The sequence below is a fragment of the Orbicella faveolata genome, unplaced genomic scaffold (assembly GCF_042242905.1).
Source record: "Orbicella faveolata isolate gen_17 unplaced genomic scaffold, um_ofav_v1 contig_47, whole genome shotgun sequence".
Taxonomy (NCBI): domain Eukaryota; kingdom Metazoa; phylum Cnidaria; class Anthozoa; order Scleractinia; family Merulinidae; genus Orbicella; species Orbicella faveolata.
In genome coordinates, this window is record NW_028301577.1 from 2317477 (window position 1) to 2340786 (window position 23310).

Genomic DNA, 23310 nt, shown 5'->3' on the forward strand with positions numbered 1-23310 from the left:
CTTACTTCACTCAGACTGGAGCAGCTTACGACGAAAATACTTAAGCAAAATTCCAACAGACGTAAACGCGTTGAGTTGTGGGCCAAAAACATGAAAAATTTCGGGAATTTCGGAAGCCATTTCCCCCGCGCGACATCCGCAAAAATCCTCGCAGCATGTACGCGCGTGTGCCGTAGGCGATGGCGCAATTTGTTCTAAAAATAGAATTATTGTCCCATATCATGGGGACAACCCCAATACTAGAAATGGCGCGCGCTTACGGTCTCCGTCCCCGATTATGGCTCATGCTTACACTTAACTTAATAGTCATTAAATGCAATATTTTATTCAGACGTGTATTTCTTTTGTAATGGTTATTGAGAAAAAAAAAATTTCAAACAATAAATTACCCACAACTACTCTTTCATTTCAATTTTCTACTTACAATAGTTAATTAGTTAAGTGAAATTCAATTAATTTAATTAGAAAGGTGTCATCAAAAAGATTGCCCTATATATACACTAAGAATTTTGGCGGGAAAATTGGAAAAAAATTGCACAGCGTTTCCCCTGACAACTTTTTTGACAACCACTTTAAGGGGGTACCCCCTTCAATTTTTCCCGCCAAAAAAATGTACCCTCTGACACGTTGAAAGTCTGATTTAATTAAATTGCACTTTAACTTGGTGCCACGCAGTCTTCAAAGAACATTTGAACAGTTTTCATACTTTTACCTTTAAAAGTATCGGACTGAAATGAATATCATGAAATAAAACTATTAAGGCGGTATGGTACCCTCAATATGGACCAAAAAGTTTGTTTAAATATGGTAAAGAAAGATCAATTGTGTGCTATTGCACTCAAGAAGAGAAATTAAATTTCTAGAGTTTTACTCAAAATGGTTGCTATGGAAACCAGCCACAGCCATTTGAAGTAGTGTTTTATAGTATTGACGCCAACACTTCCTCCTCTTTTACAAAACAAGAATTGACTGTCAAATAAGCATGTTATGTAAGTTTCTGTTTTGTTCTGTGATGTGAACCTAAGTTTTGACAGTTAACTCTTATTTTCAGTGCTTTTTACAGCTTTATTTGGAAATAACCTTATTTTTTACTACACCCAGTGGACAAATCATCTCATGTCACGTGACAGACCTTAAAATGTTACGATTTTTTTGGTTTATATCATCACGACACTATTGGTCTTTGATGAGCCCAAGTTTCAGAAATTCTACTTAAAAACCTTGCAAAGTAGAAATGTTGGCGCGAAGTCAGTCGGTACAAAAGTAAACTTTTGAGAAAAATGCACTTTAAGTTTCTTACACGAAGTATTAAGCATTTAACGAGCCACAAATAGTGGGGGGGGGGGGGGGGGGGGGCATGGGAAATGAATGAGCCTGTGATGGCAATTTGAGGCAAAGCTTTTCACAAATAATTATACCAATCGAGTTGTGCATGTCTTAAAAGTTTTTTCTAAATAGTTTCGTTCATATAAGTTAAAAATAATCTATATTTTTGGTCACTTTCTTATAGTAAACAGTCGTTGCTATGGCCATTGCCACGTGAAAAAACTTATACCACTGTGTACTTTCCTTAAATTTCACACTCATCTGGAAGGAAATTCGGCAAGATCGTTTCAAAATGTTTTTGACAATTCCTCAAGGGTCTTAAGTCTTGTATTTCCAAGAAATTGAATTTTTCACGAACATCGCCATATTTTAGGGTACCATACCACCTTAAACTGCTACTGCAGAGACGTAAAAACCGCCCAGAAATGAAAGCTTCTTTATTGTTTAATATCCTGCAAACAATAGCCGATAACTTGTCAGCTCTAATTGAATTTAATCCATATAAAAAACAAAAGTGTTAAGTTACCATTTGTTACTAAAGATTGCAAACATCTCGTGGGAAAGAGTGATGACGATTCGTCCGCTCTAATTGAATTTACTCCCTTGTGAAAAACAAGAGTGTCAAATTACACTTTGTGACTAAAAAACAAAAATATCTCGTTATATTTGCATGCAACAAGAACAAAACAATCGTTACCCGCAATTACTGTTGTAAACGTTAGAACTGTTTCAAATCTAAAGTCTCGTCCCTTCTAAAACATGTCCTAAGAACTAGACGCGACGATTCGTGACCTCTAATTGAATTTACTCCTTGTGAAAAACAAAAGTATCAAGTTACCTTTGTAACTAAAAATAAAAATATCTCGTTGCATTTGCATACTACTAACTCACGAACTGTTTCAAACCTCAAGGCTCATCTCGTTCATTTAATTAAAATCCTCAGCCTAACCCACAGAAAATGTCGAAGTAAACCCAATATATGAATACTTTCTCTTTTATAGAAGAATAAATATGGCCGTTCTGAACTCTATCGGGATCAAATCTTCTCACATACCATTTACCTTTACAACAAGAAATTTGATTGGCTGTTTATAGTAGATCCAATCTGATTGGTGTGACATACATACATCTCTCACTCACTCACTCACTCACTCACTCACCCATGATCCGTCCATAACATACCCGACGCGCCGACTAAGAGGTATTTTTTTTTACAAAAAAATAACTCAAAAAGAAACAAGATATTTGTCACGACATTGGTAGTTAGTTGGCGGTATATGGTCTGGCTTTTGGGACCCATTTTCGGCACACTGTATCATGCAGGGGCGTGGAAAGCACGTACATATCCCCAGAAATCCCGGAAAAAAGAAACTGAACGGCGAAAACGCATGGGAGCACACCATCGAGAGACAACTGTCTGAAAACCTCGAGCTTTATTGATTGCAATAGAAAATATTTGCAAGGAGGTGTAATATATACAACGCTTTACTGTGTCTGTCCATTAAATATATATTATAAACCTCCTATCTTATAAATCTGGAATTACAAAGATTTATGTACACGATTTAGACTACAAAAATTTATAAATAACACCTCTACAATATGCCACACAAGCCGGGACGGAACGGATTTAAATGAGGCTTTAATTTGTGCAAAGCCTCTGGAGAAAATAAGAACGCGAGTTGACTTTTCAAGTGAAAGACCCTGTACCTAGACTCCTTTTGAAATATCCAACAGACAGCGAAAAAATAACAAAATTGAGCTCAATCCAATGTTAAGGCCCGCGCACACAGTAAAACACCTGAAAAAATTATTGCTTTGTGTAATGTTGCACAGTGTGTCCAGGCCTTAACAGTACGAGCGACCGACAATACGCCAAAGGATAATATTTATCAGACGCTATTCAGAATTCTTCTATTGAAATACACAGAGTAACTAAACTAAAAGGCGACAAGGGTTTCCTTCACTGATTTCACACTCGATTTTCGACAATATTTGTTGAAAATTTGTTTACATGAAAGCTTGCTGCTTTTTAGTTTCAACTCAAATATTCACAAACCGATAGTGCTGCAGAGAGAGCAGCAATATTTTTTGGATATATCCGCGCTGCGTATTTCACTAAAAGATGAAACACATTGTCCCTGCCTACAAACAAATATACTGTTCAGATTATCTTTACATCCAAGCTGTTTCTTTTCCGCTCTACCCCAGGTGCAAGAGGAGAACAAACAGGTACTGACTGCGTGTATGCTGGGTAATGTAACAAACTCAAAAAAGTAGCTCTAAGGCGCCATTGCATCTAAAGACCACTATGTCAAAAAGTACGCGTATGAATTGAAGTAAAGGATATTTTTACTGGCATATAAAACTGGACATTAAGAAAATTTTGAATGTTGGGGGGCGGAAAACAAGCAGAGGATAATACGCTTCATTCGTTGCTTGATAAATCTTAGTCTCAGTTTTCACTACTGCTATTTGTTTTCGTACGAAATCGACCATAAAGTAGCTTCTCACACATATTTACCTTTACTCGCCAACTTACGAGACGAAATCTTTTTACAGATGGGCGAGTTATTTCGAAACACGAATACCAAAATAGATCGATACAGAGGACTTCACAAACGAGTAAATAATTATTCGTTTTCTACACTGAAATCTGTCTTCCAATATGATTATTATTTCAATTTGATTTTCTAATGTTGGAACCTATGTGGTCCAGAATATTTATGAAAATAGATTCTTTTAAAACACACGACAATACTCTCTGATCGCCTTCAGCCAAATGCGATAACTCCAGGCCATCTGCAAGAAACAAAAAAAGAAATTAATATACAGTAAGAGTCAGTCCCTCACTGGATCTTTGAGGACCTGTAGGACCACCGCACTATGCCCACTCGCCTATTAAACTATGATTGACTTGTGACATCTTTCAGTCGGTTTTCCAAACGTCTCAGCCAATCAAAACGCAAACAACACCACGTGGACAGCACGTGCCATTTGCCGACTAAGAGTTCTCTAAGAGGTGCGTGCTTCCTCATAGGGTAAGAAACGGAATAAGAAAAACAAAATCAAGATCGTGCTCTTGATTCCCGTTTCAACGGTAATCTGAGTGAGACCATTCAGCAACAACTAATACAAAACAACAAATACTGCTATATAAGTATCAGAAGCAAATCTTGTTTTGTATTCTTACCCTAGCAGGAGGAGGACTGGAGATGAGCCAAGTTTGCCAGATGTTCTCGCCTCAGCCTCCTGGTGTCCACAGTCATGTCTTTCATCTCAAAAGGTTGCGGAGTTGTCCGCTTGCTGGTCAGCGGTTGCGCCGGCGGCACGTGCGTCACGTGATTACTCATTAAGGCAGCCGCTGCCCTCTCTGCCGCAGTCTGTCGTGACTCATAATCGGTACTATCTTGAGAAGACTGTGAATCGTCACGAAACTTTGGTAAGGACTGTCTCCTTCCTTGGAGCGAATCTCTCCTTCCCATTTCAGCTGCAAGTTGATCGGCGTGATTTACTTTGTATTCACCATTTCTCAACGGTGCAGGTCTATTACTAGATGAACTTGCAGGTAAATCAACATTGGAAACTCTCAACTGTACTTGATCAGTTAATCTATCATTGTGAGTTCTATCTACTGCAGTAATCACACGATTAGTTCTTAAGTCTGTACTACTTTTCAACCTTCGTCTTTCTCTGACATGCGCAGCGTCCTCCTCATCACTAGATCCATTCTCCCTCAACCTCGGTATGGACTTTGATCGGTTATACCCAACAGACCGAGAGCCATTTTGAAGGGCTGGATCCTGGCTCTCACTCCGGCTCCTTCTCTGAGGCCGTCCTCGCGAAGTGCCATCCTCGTTCAGGGACCTCCCTCGCTGTAACCCGTCTCCATTGATATCAGAATGATTGGTACCGTTCATAACAGGCTCGTAGCTTTGTTTCGGTGTACTTGTTGAAATCTGCTTTGGAGTCCTTGCTGCATCTTCAATGACTCGACGTTGCTGAACAGGGAAGGCAATGACACTGCCCGCTGGGTTGGAACTGGACGCCCATGAGCGCGGATAACCATTTGGAACGGCTTGTCTAGAATTTGAACTGGTCACCGAGAGATCCACACTCTGGTGACTAACCGGGTCTTTCCATGAACGTTGCCCGACAATGTCCGAGTAGCTATCGATGTCCGAATCTGATGGATCGGGTAGCGAAGAATTCCTCGAGTGATCCACGACGGATGAAGTTTTAGATTGTGTCTTAGAACTGCGAACATGTCCGTTGAAACTGGAATATGCGCTGGTTGTGTTTGAATGATTTCTACTTGCAAGTAAAGGCTGTGATTTGGAAAGAGCTCGTAAGCTTCTTCTTTCGGCTTCTTGAACTCTCGTTAAATTATACAACTCACTCGAAGGTTGGGCCTCAGATTTCACTGGCCTTGCGGTGATACTGTGTTTGGCCCTCATACTAGAGCCCCCTATACTCTTCACATCACGAGAAGGAACCTCTGTGTCATTAGTCATGGCATCAAGGTCTGACTCCATTGAAGCTGACTTGAGAGACAGGTTGGAGATGACAGTTGAAGCTGAGTGAACCTTGGACAGTTTAAATGTTGGGTCTTCCTTTTCAGCTGGGTTCTCTGAATCTGAGGGAAAAAAAAAGCCACAGGTCATGTAACACGTGCAATGCTGAATCATTCACACTAGTGACTTAGTCACACAATCCTCAGCTACTGCGAGTAAAGTAACATTGCGTGACCACCAAAAGATATGCTACCTATAACTATCTTTCACATTCTTTAAAGGACTATTTCAATTTTCAAATCACAGATTATAGAAGCCAAGTGTTTAGACATGTGACGATAACTCGAGGCAAGCAAGGAACTATTTATCACAAACTCCCTAGATTCGAGGTACACAGTACAAAAATTCACTAGATCAATCTTTCAGTGCTAGTCTTCAATCTAAGGTAATTTTGCACATCGTCAACCACGGTACAATTGCTTTAATGTAAGTTCTCAGAATGTCATAGTACATTACGACAATCATTAACCTAAGTGACGAATTTTCTTCTTTTTTTGCTGTTGGATGCTGCTGCCAAGAAGAACTTGCAGTAAAAACACGGAAAATTTGATTGCTTCCCAGACTTTCCATTTCGCACTTGACTGGCCAAAATATGAACACCATTCCGTTGGTTAGCTTTAGTGCTTTGCAAGAGGTGTGTAAACACAGACATTTTTTAGCCATGGACGTCAACCGTACTTCTGGCGCGTTTTCACCCTCCCTTCCTCCAATCCCCGCCCCAACTAATTAGTTGGAAAGCTCTCATTTTCAATAAAATTTACAACTTGACGTCGATAATTCCGCGACGAAGAAGAGAAAATTCGACCTCCGATTCACGAACGTCTCTCAAAAGAGTATGTGCTTAACCGCTCTGATCATCAGACCAAACGCATCAATACTCCCTATTCATTGAAGGCTTATAACTGACGTGCTTACCAGTCAAAGCACACAAAGCTTGTACTGTGCACTGCACAGCTCGTCTACTGTTGGTCTTGCCGGATCGCAGCATGACTTCATCTTTACCGACACCGATCAGATCAAAGCCGAGAGACGCAAGCAGCTCGTGACAGCCTGATGTCCGCCATAACTTGAGATTTAATGGCACCTGGACATTGTTCATGCCCTGAGTGAAGCACGACAACACTTGGCTAAACTGTAACACAACAAGAAAACGGGATTAATAGCATAAAAAAAACGACAACCATACTGTGCTAACTATTCTTGTTTGAAAGTAGCTTTGTGTTTCGTCTTTATAGCTACAGTCAAAGGATAGTCAAGATACAGTCAGGATATCATGATCGCAGTCAAATAACAAGGTAACCGAACCTTGCAATATTCAACTTTTCGAAACGAACGTTCAGTAAATTGGAAAATTTATTGCTTTCAAATAACGAACGTAGCTTTTTCTTTCAATTCTGATACACTGATTTGTAACATCTACCTGGATAAGGAGTTTACACAAAATTCGACATCAGTACACTTAGCTTCAGCAGGCACAGGGGTATCAGCTTGTCTAATCTATGGTTTTCACAAGGAAACTTAATCAATTCTTTTCACTGTTTGTTACACGCCATCTTACAAATGATGAATGACATACCAGAGCCACTAAAGCTGTGTTCACTGCGTGCGCATTCACAAGTTTGGCCAGCGCCTGCAGGGTGGTGGGACTTAGACCTGAGGGAAAAGTCATGCAATTGAAAACATTAGACATACAAGCCACGATCAACTGTCCTACCAATGCACTAAATGAACAAGCATATTTTCAGAGAGGTGCCACCGTACAGAATTTACTGAGATCATAGTTTTCGCCAGGAGGTAGACAACTTACCTAGTAAAGCATGCAGATGATCACTTGCAGCAGCCAGTTTCTCTGCCACTCCACTGGTAACTGACGGAAAGAAAACCGAGTCTGGAAGTCCGTTGGCAGCCTTTTGAAACCGAAAGCCGAGAAGCTTGAGCAAGTCCCGCCATCCACTGGCTCCTTTGACTTTAGCGTTAATGCTCGCGTCTGCTGTGTACATAGATGACCGCTGACCTTGACGAATACGTTGCTGAGCCTTGTCCACCTAAAGTGAATCCATGAGACAGTTAGCACCAACTTGACCAAGGCGTATTACAAATGCAACATTTCGAACGAAACCTGTTGAACTGCCCAAAATTGGAATGAACTACATCTTAGATATTCTATTCCTGTAAAGGCGTTGTTCATTTGTTTGTTTGAATCTTGTTGTTTTTGTTGTTGTTGCGAGGTCAGAGGACTCTCTCTAAGGAGACTTGAATCGTTATACGTTTCAGCAAAGCAACGAACAGGCTTTATACTTTAAACTAGCAATGTTTGGGTTTTAACCTTTGCTTATCAGAATCCACCAGAAATTAAGTCAAAATAAGAGGAAATGGATTTTATCTTCTATTGACAAAATCGAGCCCAAAAAATCGGGCATAAAATATATGTACTGTTGTCGGGCTCGTTGAAAATAAGAACCTTGCGCGCGCGTACACAACTGAACACTGCAAAGATAATAGTTGAACATACCAGATGAACGAGAACTTTGAGCGCATCTCTACAGTTGACAGGATTATCCAACAATTTGGAGATGGCACTGCTCATCAGAGCTTCCTTGTTCGTCAGAGCAGTGTCTCCACCCACCAGAATAAAGCCAGCCCAGTTGGATGGATGTGAAAACTGCTTCGTACTCTGAACAACTTGCATCGCCTGACAAAGGGCTTGACTGGCTAGCATTCCTTGAAGAAGACCGCCGTAAAACGCTTTCAGTAGTAACTTGCAAGCTAAGTCGGGTACGGGCCACAAGGCGACCAATAAACTCTGCGTGCCGGCAGACAGAAACGATCTCGTTAATCCGATCACACCATCCGAAGTTATCCGATTGCGCGACGAGTGGTTGTGCGCAGCGCCAATAACTACGAGTTTAGCAGACAACTTCTGGTCCAAAATGTCAGCTGCGGTGAGAAGGAATTCAGACAGCGCTGGTGCTTCATCAGGGCTCATGTCACCAAGGAAGTCCAGACTCGCTCTTTCGGGTGATCCTGCGGGCGTCACAAGCTTCTCGTCGGAATTCTGAGGTGCAAGAATAAGAGACGAAAGTTTCCACGAGACATGCGTAGCAAAATGAACGCATTCCGCCTTCGGTAAATTTCGGACAACTTCGCTCTTAGTCGCAACACTGCCGAGTAGTGGTCTGGTGTTGAACAGCTCAGCCACGATCTTAGCTTCGTGTTCTGCGCTCGGGTTTGACTCCCATTGGCCAAACGTCGTCGGGACCTTCGGGTTTCCGATCACCATGACCGACGACGTATCCAAACCAGTCCTCCTCGTTGCCAGTGTTCTAATGTTGGTAGCGAGCGATTGCAGTGAAGGAACAACAATTAGTCTAAACCTTCGGAAGAGATACTCTTTAGAAAGGCTTCCCTTCAAGACAGGGAATGGCACCAGGTACAAGTCTCCTTGGAGAACTAACGCAAGCTCCGAATCGTCGCCGTCGAACGATGAAGAAGCGGGTAAAGCGTCTTCCATAGGAGCAATTAACAGCTCGTACAAAGCTCGAAGTGGTGGCTTGCCAGACCAGCCAAGTTTCTTGCTACTAGTTCGCACACCGTTCAACTTTCGAACGTTTTTCTTTGACAAAAAGTTATTCCTCGTAGTCGAGCGGAAACTGTGACCAAGCGACAATGACGACACGCTTATAGTATCATCGTCGTCTGCTGACATGTACGACAGTGGGCTCGCACTGAGTAAACTCTCTCGTTCCCAGGCGTCTTCAACTTCACTCTCAGACATGCTAGTTGTACGGTTCAAGTTTAAATGAGGTTCAACGCCAAGCGCGTCTCGTACTTGAGTGATGTACGAATCTAGCAGAGAGGAAGTGTGAGAGTAAGTAGCACTGCTACTCTGATCCAAATCAACTGTCATTTCATTGTCATGGTCGCCGTCAGACAGCAGGGAGTCATGAAACTTTACAATCCCTTTGGTCGGAGTAATAAGCCAGCTGTACAAGTGTCCTGCAGCAATAGAATAGTACAAGATACTAGCTTTCTGGCTCTTCACTAAGTCTGTAATTTGTTCAGGTGTTGTCAAGGGATTCTCCAAGTACTTCGAAATACCGTTCTCTGATCGATTACTTCCTTGTCGTTCTTGGAGCAAATCGATAAAGTCTCGGGTCCGGCTCCGCTCGGCGACTGCTAACGCTTCCTTATGGTTACCCATAGTGACTAAAACACGCTGTAATACTTGGTAGGTCGCAGCCTGGAGCTCATACAAAGAGAGCTTGTAGTCGCCACTATGAATTCCGTCTTCACGCAACTTCTCCAACAATTCTGCTGCACGGAAAAGATGAGCCTGCGATGCTTCCAGCTGATTATCAGCCAAGTGCGACAAGCCTAGCCGATGACGTATTCGCGCTTCGTCCTCGCTCCTACCGAGAGCTTCTACGATGGCAAGTCCTTGCTTGAGATAAGAGATGGCCTGGAGATAGTTGGCCAAAGCGTGATGTGTTCTTCCCAAGGAACTGTACGCTTGGGCTTTAGCAGCTTGATCGTTCATCTGCGAGGCAATGTTGAGGTGCTGTTCTTGGTAGATCACAGCTTGTTCGTAGTTTCCGAGAACTTCATGCGTCATGCCGAGATGGAAGGAAGCGCGCCCACGACGCCCAAGATTTTTCTGTTTGTCGGCGACAGCCATTTCTTCCTCGTGGAGTTTCAACGCCTTCTCGTACTCTCCCATCTTCTGATTAACCAGTCCCAGTCCACAAAGAGCGTCACCTTCATTGACTGCATCATTATTCTCCCTTGCCAAGGACAGCTGCTGCTGGAAACAAGCAAGCGCTTGTTCGTAGTTGCCGAGAATCTTGTGCATGTTTCCCAGCTCGCAATAAGCTGTTCCTTTGGAGCGGAAATCAGTCAACTCGTGAGCCACGACAAGCCTTTTCTCGAAACAGACCAGAGCTTGTTGGAGATTTCCCATGGTCCTGTGCGTGTTTCCAAGCCCACGATACGCCTTGTCCTGGTCAGTGGCGCTCTCCAGTTGTTGCCCAGCAGCGAGATATTTCTCGTAGTATTTCAAAGCCTCCTCGTGATCACCTAACATGTGATAACACTCGCCCAAATTCCCGTACGCACGACCGCTTTCCAGCACGGCGCCAGCCACTTGTTCTAACGTGGCAATCTGCTGCTCAAAGAATCCAAGTGCTTCTTGATAATCTTCAGCGTTCATTTTTGTAATGCCCAGATTGCCGCAGGCTTCCGCTTGGAGAATGCAGTCATCTAGTTCATTAGCGAGACCAAGCTGCTCAGAATAGCATTTGAACGCATCGTTGTACTGACGTAAGCCCGTGTGAACCGAGCCGAGATTACTCAACGCCTTACAAGTACCGACAGAGTCGTGAGCAGCTCTTCTCAGTTCTAACTCTTCTTGGAAGCAGGACATAGCTCTTTCAAAATCGCCTGCAGTTCTGAAAGCGCTTCCTAACGCTCTATGGGCCTCGCTCTCCAGGGTAATGTCTTGCACTTTCTTGGCGACTTGAAGTTGCTCCTGGAAAAACCGGATTCCCTGATTGGTATTTCCTAACGATACGTAAATATCACCGATGTTGCCACAAGCTTTGAATTCGCCTTGAACATCCATTGCTTCTTGTGACACAGTCAAGAATTCCTTCTGGCACTCAAGAGCTTTATCCTGTTTACTGAGAGCACTGTAGGCCAGTCCAAGATTACAGAAGGCGCGACCGAGACTCGCTCTGTCCTCCAAATCTTTTGCAATCTCAACGTTCCTCTCATAATACGGCACCGCATCCAAGTGATTCCCCAACGAGTAATGAGCGAAACCGAGATTGTGGCAAGCTTTGCACTCTCCCGCCCGATCACGCAAATGTCTTGCAAGGGATAAAAAGTTTTCATAATAGGGAATGGCTTTGGAGAAGTTCCCACACGAGCTGTAAAAATTGCCCAGATTACTCAGCGCGATAGCTTCATTTGACTGATCACCGAGTTCCTGTGAAATTGCTAAGTGTTGTTGATAATGTTTGAGTGATTTGTCAAGGCTTCCGATAGCTTGATAAGCCACAGCTAAGTTGCCATGTGTACAGGCCTCTGAGGGCCGATCGTTCACCTCTTTGGAAATCATGAGTTCCTGCTTGTGAAATTTAATAGCCTGGTCATACCGTGCACATGCGCTGTAAGCGCAGCCCATGTTGCCATAGGCTCGACCCTGTCCCGCTCGGTCGTCCAACTCCTTACAAATGGCCAAGTGTCTTTTGTGCAGTTTCAGAGCCTGTCCGAAGAGTCCTTTCTGCTGAAAAATAATTCCTAAGTTGGAGAGAGCACGCCCCTCGGTCGCACGATCTTTGAGTTTGATTGACAGTGCCAGTTGAAACTCGTGGAAAGATTTGGCCTGGTCTACGTCACCTTTACACCTCAGCGCATGTCCAAGACCGGCATAAGCGCGCGCTTCCATGAAAGAATCTTTGGTCTTCTTTGCCACTTCCAGCACCTGTCTGTGAAACTGAATCGCTTTATCAAAGTCTCTCTTGTAATGAAATGCACTTCCCAAATTGCTGTACGCTCGGCCTTCCTCAGCTTTGTCTCCAAGCTCAATGGCGATTTTCAAGTGTTCTTGATGGTATTTGATGGCGTTGTCGTAATCTGATAACAAGACATGCACAGCTCCGATATTGCCAAGTTCTCTGGCTTCACCTTGCTTATCCTTCAACTCTTTGTAAATCTGCATAGACTGTTTATGACTCGAGATAGCGTTTGTATAATCCGTTATTGAGACATAAGTGTGTCCGAGAGAGCTCAACGCGCTGGCGGCAGTTTTCCGATCCTTTAGCTTCATAGCGATACCCAGTTGGTTCTTCTGATGATCAATGGCTTCTTTGTACATCCGCTGTGAATAATAAGCTCCAGCTAGATTGCTATGCGCTCTGCACTCGCCCGCTTTATCGTTCAAAGACTGTGCAGTTTCTAGATCTTGTGTCATGTACTCCATGGCCTTCTTGACATTTCCTAGTTTCCAGTACGCCGTGCTTAGCGCGGATATGACTGAGCCGCGGAGACGTAAGCCGCAGGTCCCAACCTTTAAAGCTGCTTCAAGACAATCTACAGCCGCTGATAAATGTCCAACTGACAGCAACTCCTGGCCGATAACTGAGATCATGACAAAAGGACTCTTGTCCAGTTTCATCTTGTTCAGTTGGCTGTAGATTGGCTCCAAGGTAGCTGCGAAAGTAAGTGAACACATAAGTAACCCACATCATCATCATCAAACGGAAAGGGATAGTTTCACTAAATTCTCATAACTAGGATTTACGACAATCAGTACAGAGAATTCCTGCTTTGATGTCTTGCCATAGTTAATGTAGAGGGAATAGTTATGAATCCCTACAAAGTTCTTGCTGTACGTTTTTGTTCGTGTTTTTGGCCTTGACCTTGCACAAAACACAAAAGTTGTTTACTGATGACTGAGGAACTAACCATTAGAAACGTTCAGGTTAAGAAATTCACAAATAGCGTATGAGCGAAAAACAAAATTGTGTACGACAGAGTACCTTCCAACGTAATAGTAGCCGTCTTTGTTTACGTCTTTGAAGTTTGCCGGCTTTATGATCATTTCCAGAGACATCGTAAAGTTAAAGCAATGCGAAATAGCCCATTTCCGAGTTGCCTTGAGCCTCTCTATCAAAACGAGGCCTGGTGCACAACCATTGATACGAAAGGATGGGCACCAAAACACGCTTTAAGAAAGTGGCTTAATGTAATTCGGGAATAGACTATTTCAGTACGTAAAACATTCAGGATACTTTATGATTGCAATGAATGTTTACGACTTAAGCAGATGTAGCTATTTTTAGTACCGCGGCAAAATCAAACACAATTTACAAACTGGCGAGGTCAAGTAAAACCACTGAATCCATTTCATAGTTATCTCGGTTCTTTTCATACCAGACCCCAATCAAAACGATATCTATAAATACTCTTGAAAAACAAGGGTACTGTGTCAGGGAGTAAGATCAGATATACTGGGAAAACACTGACTATTTAAAACCAGACTGTCTCGGCACGATTTAATGTCAAATTAATATATATCACTATGTATCGAATGTAAGTGAGTCGCATATCACCTTCCTCTTTTCTTTAAACTACTTATCTTCCCTTGCTGACAAAGGAATGTAAAAGGAAACGGAAACATCGGAGATAAAGAAACCCCTTTTACCTTAGTCAATAACACCGAACTAAAAGCTACGATAGAGTCTTGTGAAGCAGCGTCTACTCAAAACGGTTTAAGTAATCTCTTTTCAGTGAGATCTGCGTATTGACTGAGAATGAAAATTGCGTTCTCTGTTTTGTCTTCTACCCTCAGTCCGCCCTGGTTTGTATTCCAGGGCCTCCTTATTCAAATGGGATTAACCTAATCCAAGATTAGCCTTCACTTTCAGTCTCAGTATCTGTTAGACAATTTTGCGACTCGGTTTTTATTTTTTTTCCCCTCAAACAAGAGAACATATTGACACTTAAATAAGTTGTAATCAAAGAATTAATCCGATCATAGTCCAGCAAACATTTCGTCTTGTTGAAGGGAATACACGAGATACAAACTTAATAATAAACACATCCATGCTCAACATTCTGAAAAATTTTGTCCGTCTGTGCTCCTGCCATTGATAATCATATTAACGGATACAACTGATAAGAATCAGTCTACGACTGGCACACGCTGAGTACTTAATTGGAACCTTAACAGGAAACACAAATAAGCACCAATCTTTACCTCTGAGTGGGGACTTCATCGCGGCCTCAGTCAGCGAGGTCAGCAGTTGAGGGCTTTTGTCATCCTGCGCAAGCGCAGAGGCGAAGGCTCCCAGGGCATCCGCATGTCGACCCAGGCACTGCAGCGCCACACCTTGGCGGTAATAGGCCTGGAAACGACAACACTGCATTAGACATGTAAACAAAAAGCCCAAAGAAAACTTCTTGTCTCCAACGAAATAAATCAGATTTAGCTTACATGCTGATGCTACAACCAACGTTCTTCTAAAAGTATTATTATGTCTTTCTATAACATTTGATGCACAATAAGATGTGTAATATGCACATAACTTAAGGTTATGTCAGAAACACGTCTAGTATTTCCGTTGTAAATAATTCGTTCTTCTAGGACTCTTCTAGAAACATGTATATATGCCTCGAGAACAGTGCATTAAATCAATTTACGTCAACAAAATCAACACTTCTGTATGGGAAGTTGAATTAGACTTTACAAGACCAACCTTTGGAACCATTTTAAAGGCCGCTACCAATGCTGCTATAACGTTTCACTCCATTGCCTTGCTACACTTAACAAGTGTTAGTGCGCAACTGATCACTGAATGAACACACTGTGATTTAAGCCGCGACCAATATCACATCACGAAAATTGACACCAGTATTTAAGAGTTCTTGGAATATTACATAACATCCCACCACCCAAACAGTCTCAAGAGAGCGGGGAATTTTAATTAAATTTGTGACTGTTTTGACACCCAGCTAACAGTGGAATAAAAAGCACACAGGACAAATAGATAAGTTGCTGTAATTTCTTCGAGTGGGTAAAATTATTTCGTAACGTATTTGGTTTGATCCTGGTTTGTATTTCCTGTTGACGAAACCTCACTACGCAACTGGACACCAAAGCGAACTTGTGACTCCTTAATCTCTGTTGTGAAAGACAATTTCGGAAGATATAGAACTGAAAAAAAAAAACCTTAAAGAAACCCTCTCCTACAACTAAATAATCTTAACAGACTTCCACAATAAAAAATAACTGAGTATTAAACAACACGACATGTTAAAACGTTAGATGTCGCATGATCAGGAAACCGAGGGGGTTTGTAATGTTATTATTTCAGAGACAGGAAACACGACGAAAGGATTCTGCCGGACTAAGCTCACACACAAACATCGCACGGATCATGTATCAAAACATTACAACGATATACGCATATGTGTTTATAGTGCAACCTCTATCCAGAAGCTCGCTCAAACCAATTCATACTGCGATCTCTTAGTGTTATTTTTTGCTCAAAACCGTACACGCCAGCGCTCATTTGCTTATTATGCCAATCAACGGTACAAAGGGACAATGGACGCTCGCATTTTTTAGGAAGACGTAGAAAATAAAACAGATTGCTTCCCATCAAGAGCTCATTATCGTTGGGTTATTTCTGATAAAAACAATTTGTAATTGTAAGCAATCTGAGTGTAATGAATCAATTAACCCTAGTTATCGCACTAATGTCGTCAAAGAGCTTAGAAAAGCTCAGAAAACCTAACAACATGTAATAGAGCCTTAAATGTTTCGAAGCAGAAACAATTTCCCCGAGTGAGGGCCATGAATCTTAAACTCCACAAGTCCAGTCCTTATTCTTACCTTCAACACCGCGAGCAAAGAATTCTTATTCATGGCAGCAAGAATTTCTCGATCACATTCACAAAGCACATCCTGTGATAGCGTATTTCATGGCTACTGATAAGCTGGACAAACCAAATTAACCTTATACATATACACTCGTAACATCCGAGCGTGTAATAATTCATGAAGATAGAAATCTGGCGCAAAAAAAAAATAACACCAATATTTTAATGATCACAATCATTGCTAATTTTGTATTCTGATAGCGTCCGAGTTTACCTGTCTGAAAACACTGAGACGATGTTGGGTCGCGAAAACGAAACGGCGCCAAAATTCTGATATTGTGGTTGCTTATAGTGATCGTTGTATTAGTTAAAATCCAATATACACGAACAAAAATAACAATCCATAACAACAAAACTGGGCGGTCTTTTAGCATAATAACGTAATAACAAAGCATTTTTGAAAATAAACGTAACATTGGCCACATAAAACACAGCTCATGAAAGACTGGGTGTGTTTTATAACTTTCATGATGAAACGTACGAGCTTTTACAATGTGTTTGATTATCACTTGATATTGCCTACACGAAAAACAACAAAAACATGAAAGTTACTACCTGACTTGAATCTGTTATTGAAAGATATCTTTACATTATACTACATTTAACCTCACAGGGCATGATCGAGCTCTGTTGTGATGAGATAAGGTTCGGACTTTCATTCTTCAGTTGGTATCTAAGCTAGGTAGCACGGAAAAAAAGTGTTTATTTTACAGACCACCTTCTCAAACAAACTGTCTTTCAGTTACAAATTTGTAATTGTTTTAAAATTTTCGCGGAGTTCAAATCAGATTAGAAATGTCCCAAACCCTTCCTTACTTTTTGGTCATTTAAAATCCTCACTGATTCCAGCAAGCAGCAGTATGAAAAAACAAGAAAAAGGATTGAAAAGTGCCCCATTATTTTCCCCGTCTAAAATATGTCTACGTATTTACTTCACTTTATTCCGGAAGACAATTAATAAGCATGTCATTCACTGTGACGGAAATTACGGTAAGAAGGAACCACTTACAAAGAATAGTATTATAATAGTATTATTGAACGACAACAATAAAATGTACAACAGGCTTACTGAAGTAACAATTTCCATAATTAAAAAAGTTTAGAATTATTACAGCCACAATATTGCACAGCTTTGAGAATACATTTTACTCGCTCTGAAAACGAGAGCGTGGCGTTATGATTGAATCTAAAAAATTTATAGGTTTTTGAGACCTCGTCGGTCAAAAGAATACTAAACACTTGAATATATACTGTAGTTACAAAACTGACATGTCTTCAGTTTTGGTTGGGCATTGCAGGATAAAGTTACTAAAAAAGTGATAAAAGTTTGGAATGGTGGCGACATACTATAGAGCGGATTCCAAAATTAGACTGATTTTTAACCATTTTCTGACAAGAAACGCGCTGGTCACACAGACATCACGGGAAAACAATTTTTGAATAATTCAGCGGGTAAATGACACCGCTATTTAATTGAATAACGATGAACCTAAGAAACAAAAGTGTACTATAACATGGTTTACAATATCACAAACTGATAACAGAGTTCCACAAGAATTAACGCTACAATGTATCAGTATCGAACTGAACTTTTCTGCGTTTTTCTTCGCTGTACATTTGCATTTTACCTCTTTTAAACTGGCTGCTGCGCAAATTAAAAGCATCATCCATTACAATTACATGCTTTTGTTTTGACTTACCCAACTGTTAACGCCGAACACATATCCCCGTTCGAGTTTAGGCGAAGGAACTTTGTTCTTCTTGACGAAAGCATGGCGTTTCATCCTAAAGCCATGGCGATTACTCGAAAGAACGGCGACTCATTCAGTAGCTACATGTGTTCTTTTATGCGGACTTCTCTTGTCTAAGAGCCTACAGATCCCAAACAATACGGCAAGCGGGCACTCTGTCGACGCGTCGCTAAGCAAAAATCGTCAAGGAGTAACTAATATTTGTAATGTTATCTCTCCAGGAAGGTAACTTCGCCGTAACAACCTTGAAATGTTCACAGCTGTCCACCTTTTATAGCTCGTTCCACTTGTGAACCCACTATTGACTTCACAGGAGCTAGCGCCGTGTACTAAATCACCGTATAGAGAACGAAGAGGAAATACCTCTCAGGAAATTCGCTACTGTGAGGAACTAAATGATAACGGTACAGGTCACTGTGATTTCCAACATTTGCGCGTCGAGAAATTGGAATGAACAACGCCATGACTTCTAAACTTAGAGCTTGTGTTTACATGTCTCTCGACCGTCGACACGAACACTCGGTTATCACAAGAAACATTACAAATTCAATGTCGATTTTCCTTTCAACGCGTTGCTCTAAACACAGCCAGGTACTTCATAACATTGAAAGTGATCGTACAGGATACACGCTTTCGTCGAGAGACCCAGCGAGACTTAATTTGAATACTGTCTAAATTAAACAACGAAAATCCGCATGGACTCCAGCTCATAGAATGAAATGCTATAGGCCAGTTTACCTGTAGGCAAACAACCAAAGCAAATAGCCGAAATTTGATATTAATTTCTCATGTAATAGTTTCCTCCGCGGAGAAAAATGTTGACCCGAAAGAGGTACTTAAACTTCGTAAAAGGTAAAAGAGCTTGAAGACAGAAAATATATTCTAGCGCGATTAAGGAGGTATTTATAGCCGCTTGTCATATTTTTATTTGAACTTCGCAGGCAGCCAAAAAATTGTCAATAGTAGTCGCCAATGAACCAATGATGAGGCAAGGGTGAAAAATTGTCAAAAATGATAATGAACTTCATCCTAAACGTTCATTCTCAAAAGAAAACTAAATAAACATTGTGTCCAGCAGTCTTGTTAACAATAAAGCACAGACAAAAGCAAATAATAGAAAATTTCCTGTTAGACTGGAAGAAAAAAAAAACGTTCGCTATAGAAAAAACAATACAAATATTTTTCACATTACGGACAACTTTCAACGTCGGTTCAATTACTATAATCCGAATTTACTGTGTTCCTATCTTATTTTCTTTGTGCAGCTGCTCCACAATACAAAGATAATCGAGTATTAGATGCCCTTTTGTTCGTAGTTTCTTTTCAAGCTACCTTTTTATTTGCTTTTTTTCTCCCAGCGTGAAACCTCGGGAAAAAACTGACAGAAAACGGCTGCCTTTAATAAATTTACATTTCTTTTTATCAAGAGCGACCGTTTCACAGTAATTAAGAAATTGTCTCTCTCTTCCCGCTAAAATAATTCCACGCAATTATACTTGAAAATATTCCTGGGAAAGACCACACAGGAGTTTAAATATTGAAAAGAAAATTACATTTTGTTCTTTTTCAATATTTGAGAGAGCTGGCTGCTCAGGTGTCGCTGCAATATTCATGTAAAACCACACTTTATTTTACAATAGTTTTGTTATAATCATATATAGTAACGGCAGCTGGTATTTTATTTAAGCTGAAATTCACCACGCACGCAAACCTCGTCTGGTTCAAGTTTGATCCAGTTTACAATCAAAACAAATACAAGCAACTTATTCTAGACACTATTTGTGCAAATTCGAGGAGACACAACGCTAAAACAACACAAAAAAACACATCGGCATCTTTGTTCTGTCCACTTTCACATGTACAATATTCCCCGGATGAAAAATATCACGTAATTAAGCTTTCAAAAGCCTGCCAAAACAAATACCTGTAGCTGCAGCAAATTTAGCTACAGGTCCTACAGGTACTTCAAGCTCGTGCCGTTAACAACTGCGTTCTCACGAAATAAACGAAAGATAAATGATGGATGAAAACTCAACGTAATTCAAGTTCGTTCCGAGTATGTGGCGTGGTGCAATTATCTCTTCCTTGCTGGGTTAATTTTACGAAGAATTAAGGTAATGATATTCACCTATAGCAACTCTAAAACTTGCACGAATTTTTTTTTTTTATTTCACCTACTGATAAAAGAAACATCATATAGCACATTTAATATATCGCCGGGGTCACTCGTATAGTTAAGTATGTATAGAAAAATTTATTAGTTCTGAATGCAAGTTTCCTACACGACAAGCAGCTCTTCTTTTCTCTTTGTCGGCTGAGCGTGACATGAGAGAAGACGAAGAGAAGGGAGTCTTGTAATCTATGTTCCCACACAACCCTTGTATTATGACTGTTTTTTAACTGAAAACAGCTCGACAAAAGGACAGCTGAGCACGAAAAGCTTTTTCCTTAAGCTTGTGTTAAGGACACGCTTTCTCTCACTTGACAACCCATCCATTTCTCTGTACATAATACGTCCCGTTTGGTTGGCCCTCTATCAATGACTGATCAATTCCAATACCCACGGACATAATTGCTAACAGATGTCGAAATATCAACAGTTCTCAAAAGAATCTATTTTTAAGCGACAATTTCCTGTAGGTTTACCAGCTATCACAATGCATGTCAATCAATTCAGTTATTCAGGCATTATATGCAACCCCAGGGAGCATCAAATCAAGACCTATTGTGTACCATTCATCTTTGCCCACCCCTCCAAACGAGGAATGGTCAGTCCTCAGAACAAACCCGGGAATAAAATAGCTGACTTTAAAACGCAAGTACTGTAAGTAGTGACCTGTGCTGGCAGGGGAGCGGAGGGGTACGGTGGGTGGTTCAGGGGGGGGGGGGTAGCCAAATTGAGGAGTACCCTAAGGCTTAAAATACACGTTCAAGGTAATACAATATACAACTGTACTAAGGTATAGTCTTTGATTGTCTGCAAGCTTAGAGTCTGAAAATGTGTTTCTCTGTTTCAATGTGCCCAAGGTTTGTTTGACCAAGGAAACAACTATTTGTTATTTCCTGTAAATTGAATCTACTATTTGCACATAGCTGAATTAATCACTTGAGAAAGCCTGATTAAACTTTGCGTAAATTCAAGAGGTCTGTTACTTGAATCATTTCGGCGAGAGTATAGATATTTATAGCAACACAAATGAAGCAATTTATCATTATGTTAGCATTGCCTTATCACTGAGTCGACTCTTTCCAAAAGGCGCATTTTGCTGGAATACAAAGTAGATCATCTCACGGCACTAGAACAGATGAACAGTTTACAAGCCTGCATGTCATAAATACTCAATCAAAACGGCTCCAAAATTAATCATAAGATAACTACAACCTAAAATTCTGATAACAATGTTTACTTTGCAGTTTTTAATTTAAAAAACCGACATATGATTGATACGTGTTATTACCTTTATCAGTGCAATATAAACTGTGTGCTACAAAAAAAAAAACATCAATTTGCCAAACACATCTTTAGTTATATAGCTGAAGTTTCATGTTATCTACCACACACTTGTATTGGTTGATCGATGGTCACGTGGCAATGATGATAAATCGATGATGTCTCAAGCACAGTTGGAACCTGAACAAGATGAAACGTATACTTGTACTCCCCTGTGCGGCAGCGAAAATGACATAACCCAGGGATCGGTCATCACTTTCACGTTTTTTATATGGAACTGCAGCATATGATAACATCGTGACACAAGCTGCCGTGATATTTTCATCACACTTGCGTGTCCCAAGTTTTCCTAGGGAAACAGATAGTTTTGTTTTTACTCCAATCTCGCTGTTGAGTTCCTGTTGGTTTCAATCTCGAGAAACGTCGGGATTCTCAGTGAAACAAAGCTGTATCCCAAGAAACTAGTGTATTAAAGTGTATAATGTCGAATCTTCGAGAGTTGTCAGCAAACTTTGTTCTTCAGGAAAGATACATTTGCGGATATTTTGTGAATACACAGCTTAGAGCTAAGAATAGCAAAACCTGCTGATTAACTTATAAAGTTTTTTGATCAAAATAAAGCCCTGTTAACAAACTATGTACAAAGAATTCAAATCTTAATTCGCACAAACTACAGAATGTACATGTAACAGTGAATTAAAACTCTACAAGCTTACAGTACTGTTGAAAATTTATAAATAGGAGGAAAGCGACTCAATTAAATGAAGTTAGTACTTGTTCACTAACATCAACAGGAAATTGAGCTAAAAGCAACTCTGTTTTTAAAAGAAAGAAAGAACATTACCAAGTGACAGACATCTACAATCCTTCTGTAAGAAAAATATTGAGAGAGGATGCACACCTTAGAAGGATTTAAAAGAAACTCAGGCTTAAAACATCGCAAGTTTACCAGACTGAAGGTTGAAAAGGTAAAGAGGCGAGAACACAGGTTTATAAAGAACAGAGCCAGAACTTTCGCTGTCTTATCACTTCAAATCTTCAGAAAAAGAGTTGAAAGTCACTCGGATCATGCCCACACACAATGATTTAAAGCTCGACTTGCGCATTCATTATTTAGACAAGTTGCAAAAGAGGAAGTAGGCTAAAAGAACTTACAAAACCATCAATGTTGGGATAAGGGATTAAAAGAGCCTCAAACGCTAAGACAGACAACCAGGAATCAAAGAAATAACGGTACACATTACGACTTTTAAGGAGAGCTTAATTCAAGAGCGAATTGCTCCGTAATTACCGTATGGAGTTAATTAAAAGATAGGCAGCATCTGCAATTGTTATTGCTTGCACTGCGTCACTGAAGCAGCGCATGATAACACAGATGTTTTTTCGATGATGATGACTATGGGACAGGTATGAACACACATACACAGTCTCCACATGACATTACGTGCATAAGTGCACGTATAGAGCCAGTAGCTTGAAGACACCAAAGAAATTCCTTTCCTAAAGCTCCATATAGATCCATACACTGCTACTTAAAAATTTTGACAAAGAGCTTAGTTTACAGGGCCTGATATAGTTTAATGTCTAATATATCATGGCAAACCTATCAGTCCCTGTGAAAGGTGTTCTACATGTATAAACACTTGTAAGAAGTCAAAAACTAACATGAGTATTTGAAACGATATGGACAAAACGATGCTAAAAGAAGGCCACAATGCCAGTAAAGTTCAGCCATTTGCAAATATCCTTACTATGGTGTCTGGGT

The 23310-nt window shown here is 40.7% G+C and overlaps 1 protein-coding gene across 5 annotated transcripts in view; it reads right to left on the reverse strand.

The window, feature by feature from the left end:
• Positions 1-2740: 2740 nt before the first annotated feature.
• Positions 2741-23310, reverse strand: part of LOC110043306 (uncharacterized) — a 28393-nt gene continuing 7823 nt past the window's right edge. For 2 of the 5 annotated variants that reach the window (XM_089280450.1, XM_089280452.1), the window contains 7 exons: positions 14659-14806; positions 8413-13109; positions 7708-7945; positions 7477-7553; positions 6816-7032; positions 4520-5962; positions 2741-4128 (listed from right to left, as the gene is read on the reverse strand). In XM_089280450.1, coding sequence (XP_089136576.1) covers positions 4521-5962; positions 6816-7032; positions 7477-7553; positions 7708-7945; positions 8413-13109; positions 14659-14806 — 6819 coding nt within the window. In that variant the 3' untranslated portion in view covers positions 2741-4128; position 4520. Of the gene's footprint in view, positions 4129-4519; positions 5963-6815; positions 7033-7476; positions 7554-7707; positions 7946-8412; positions 13110-14658; positions 14807-15157; positions 16272-16296; positions 16497-18043; positions 19221-23310 lie in introns of those variants that run through there. The other 3 variants (XM_089280451.1, XM_089280453.1, XM_089280454.1) reach the window with 3 other exon arrangements.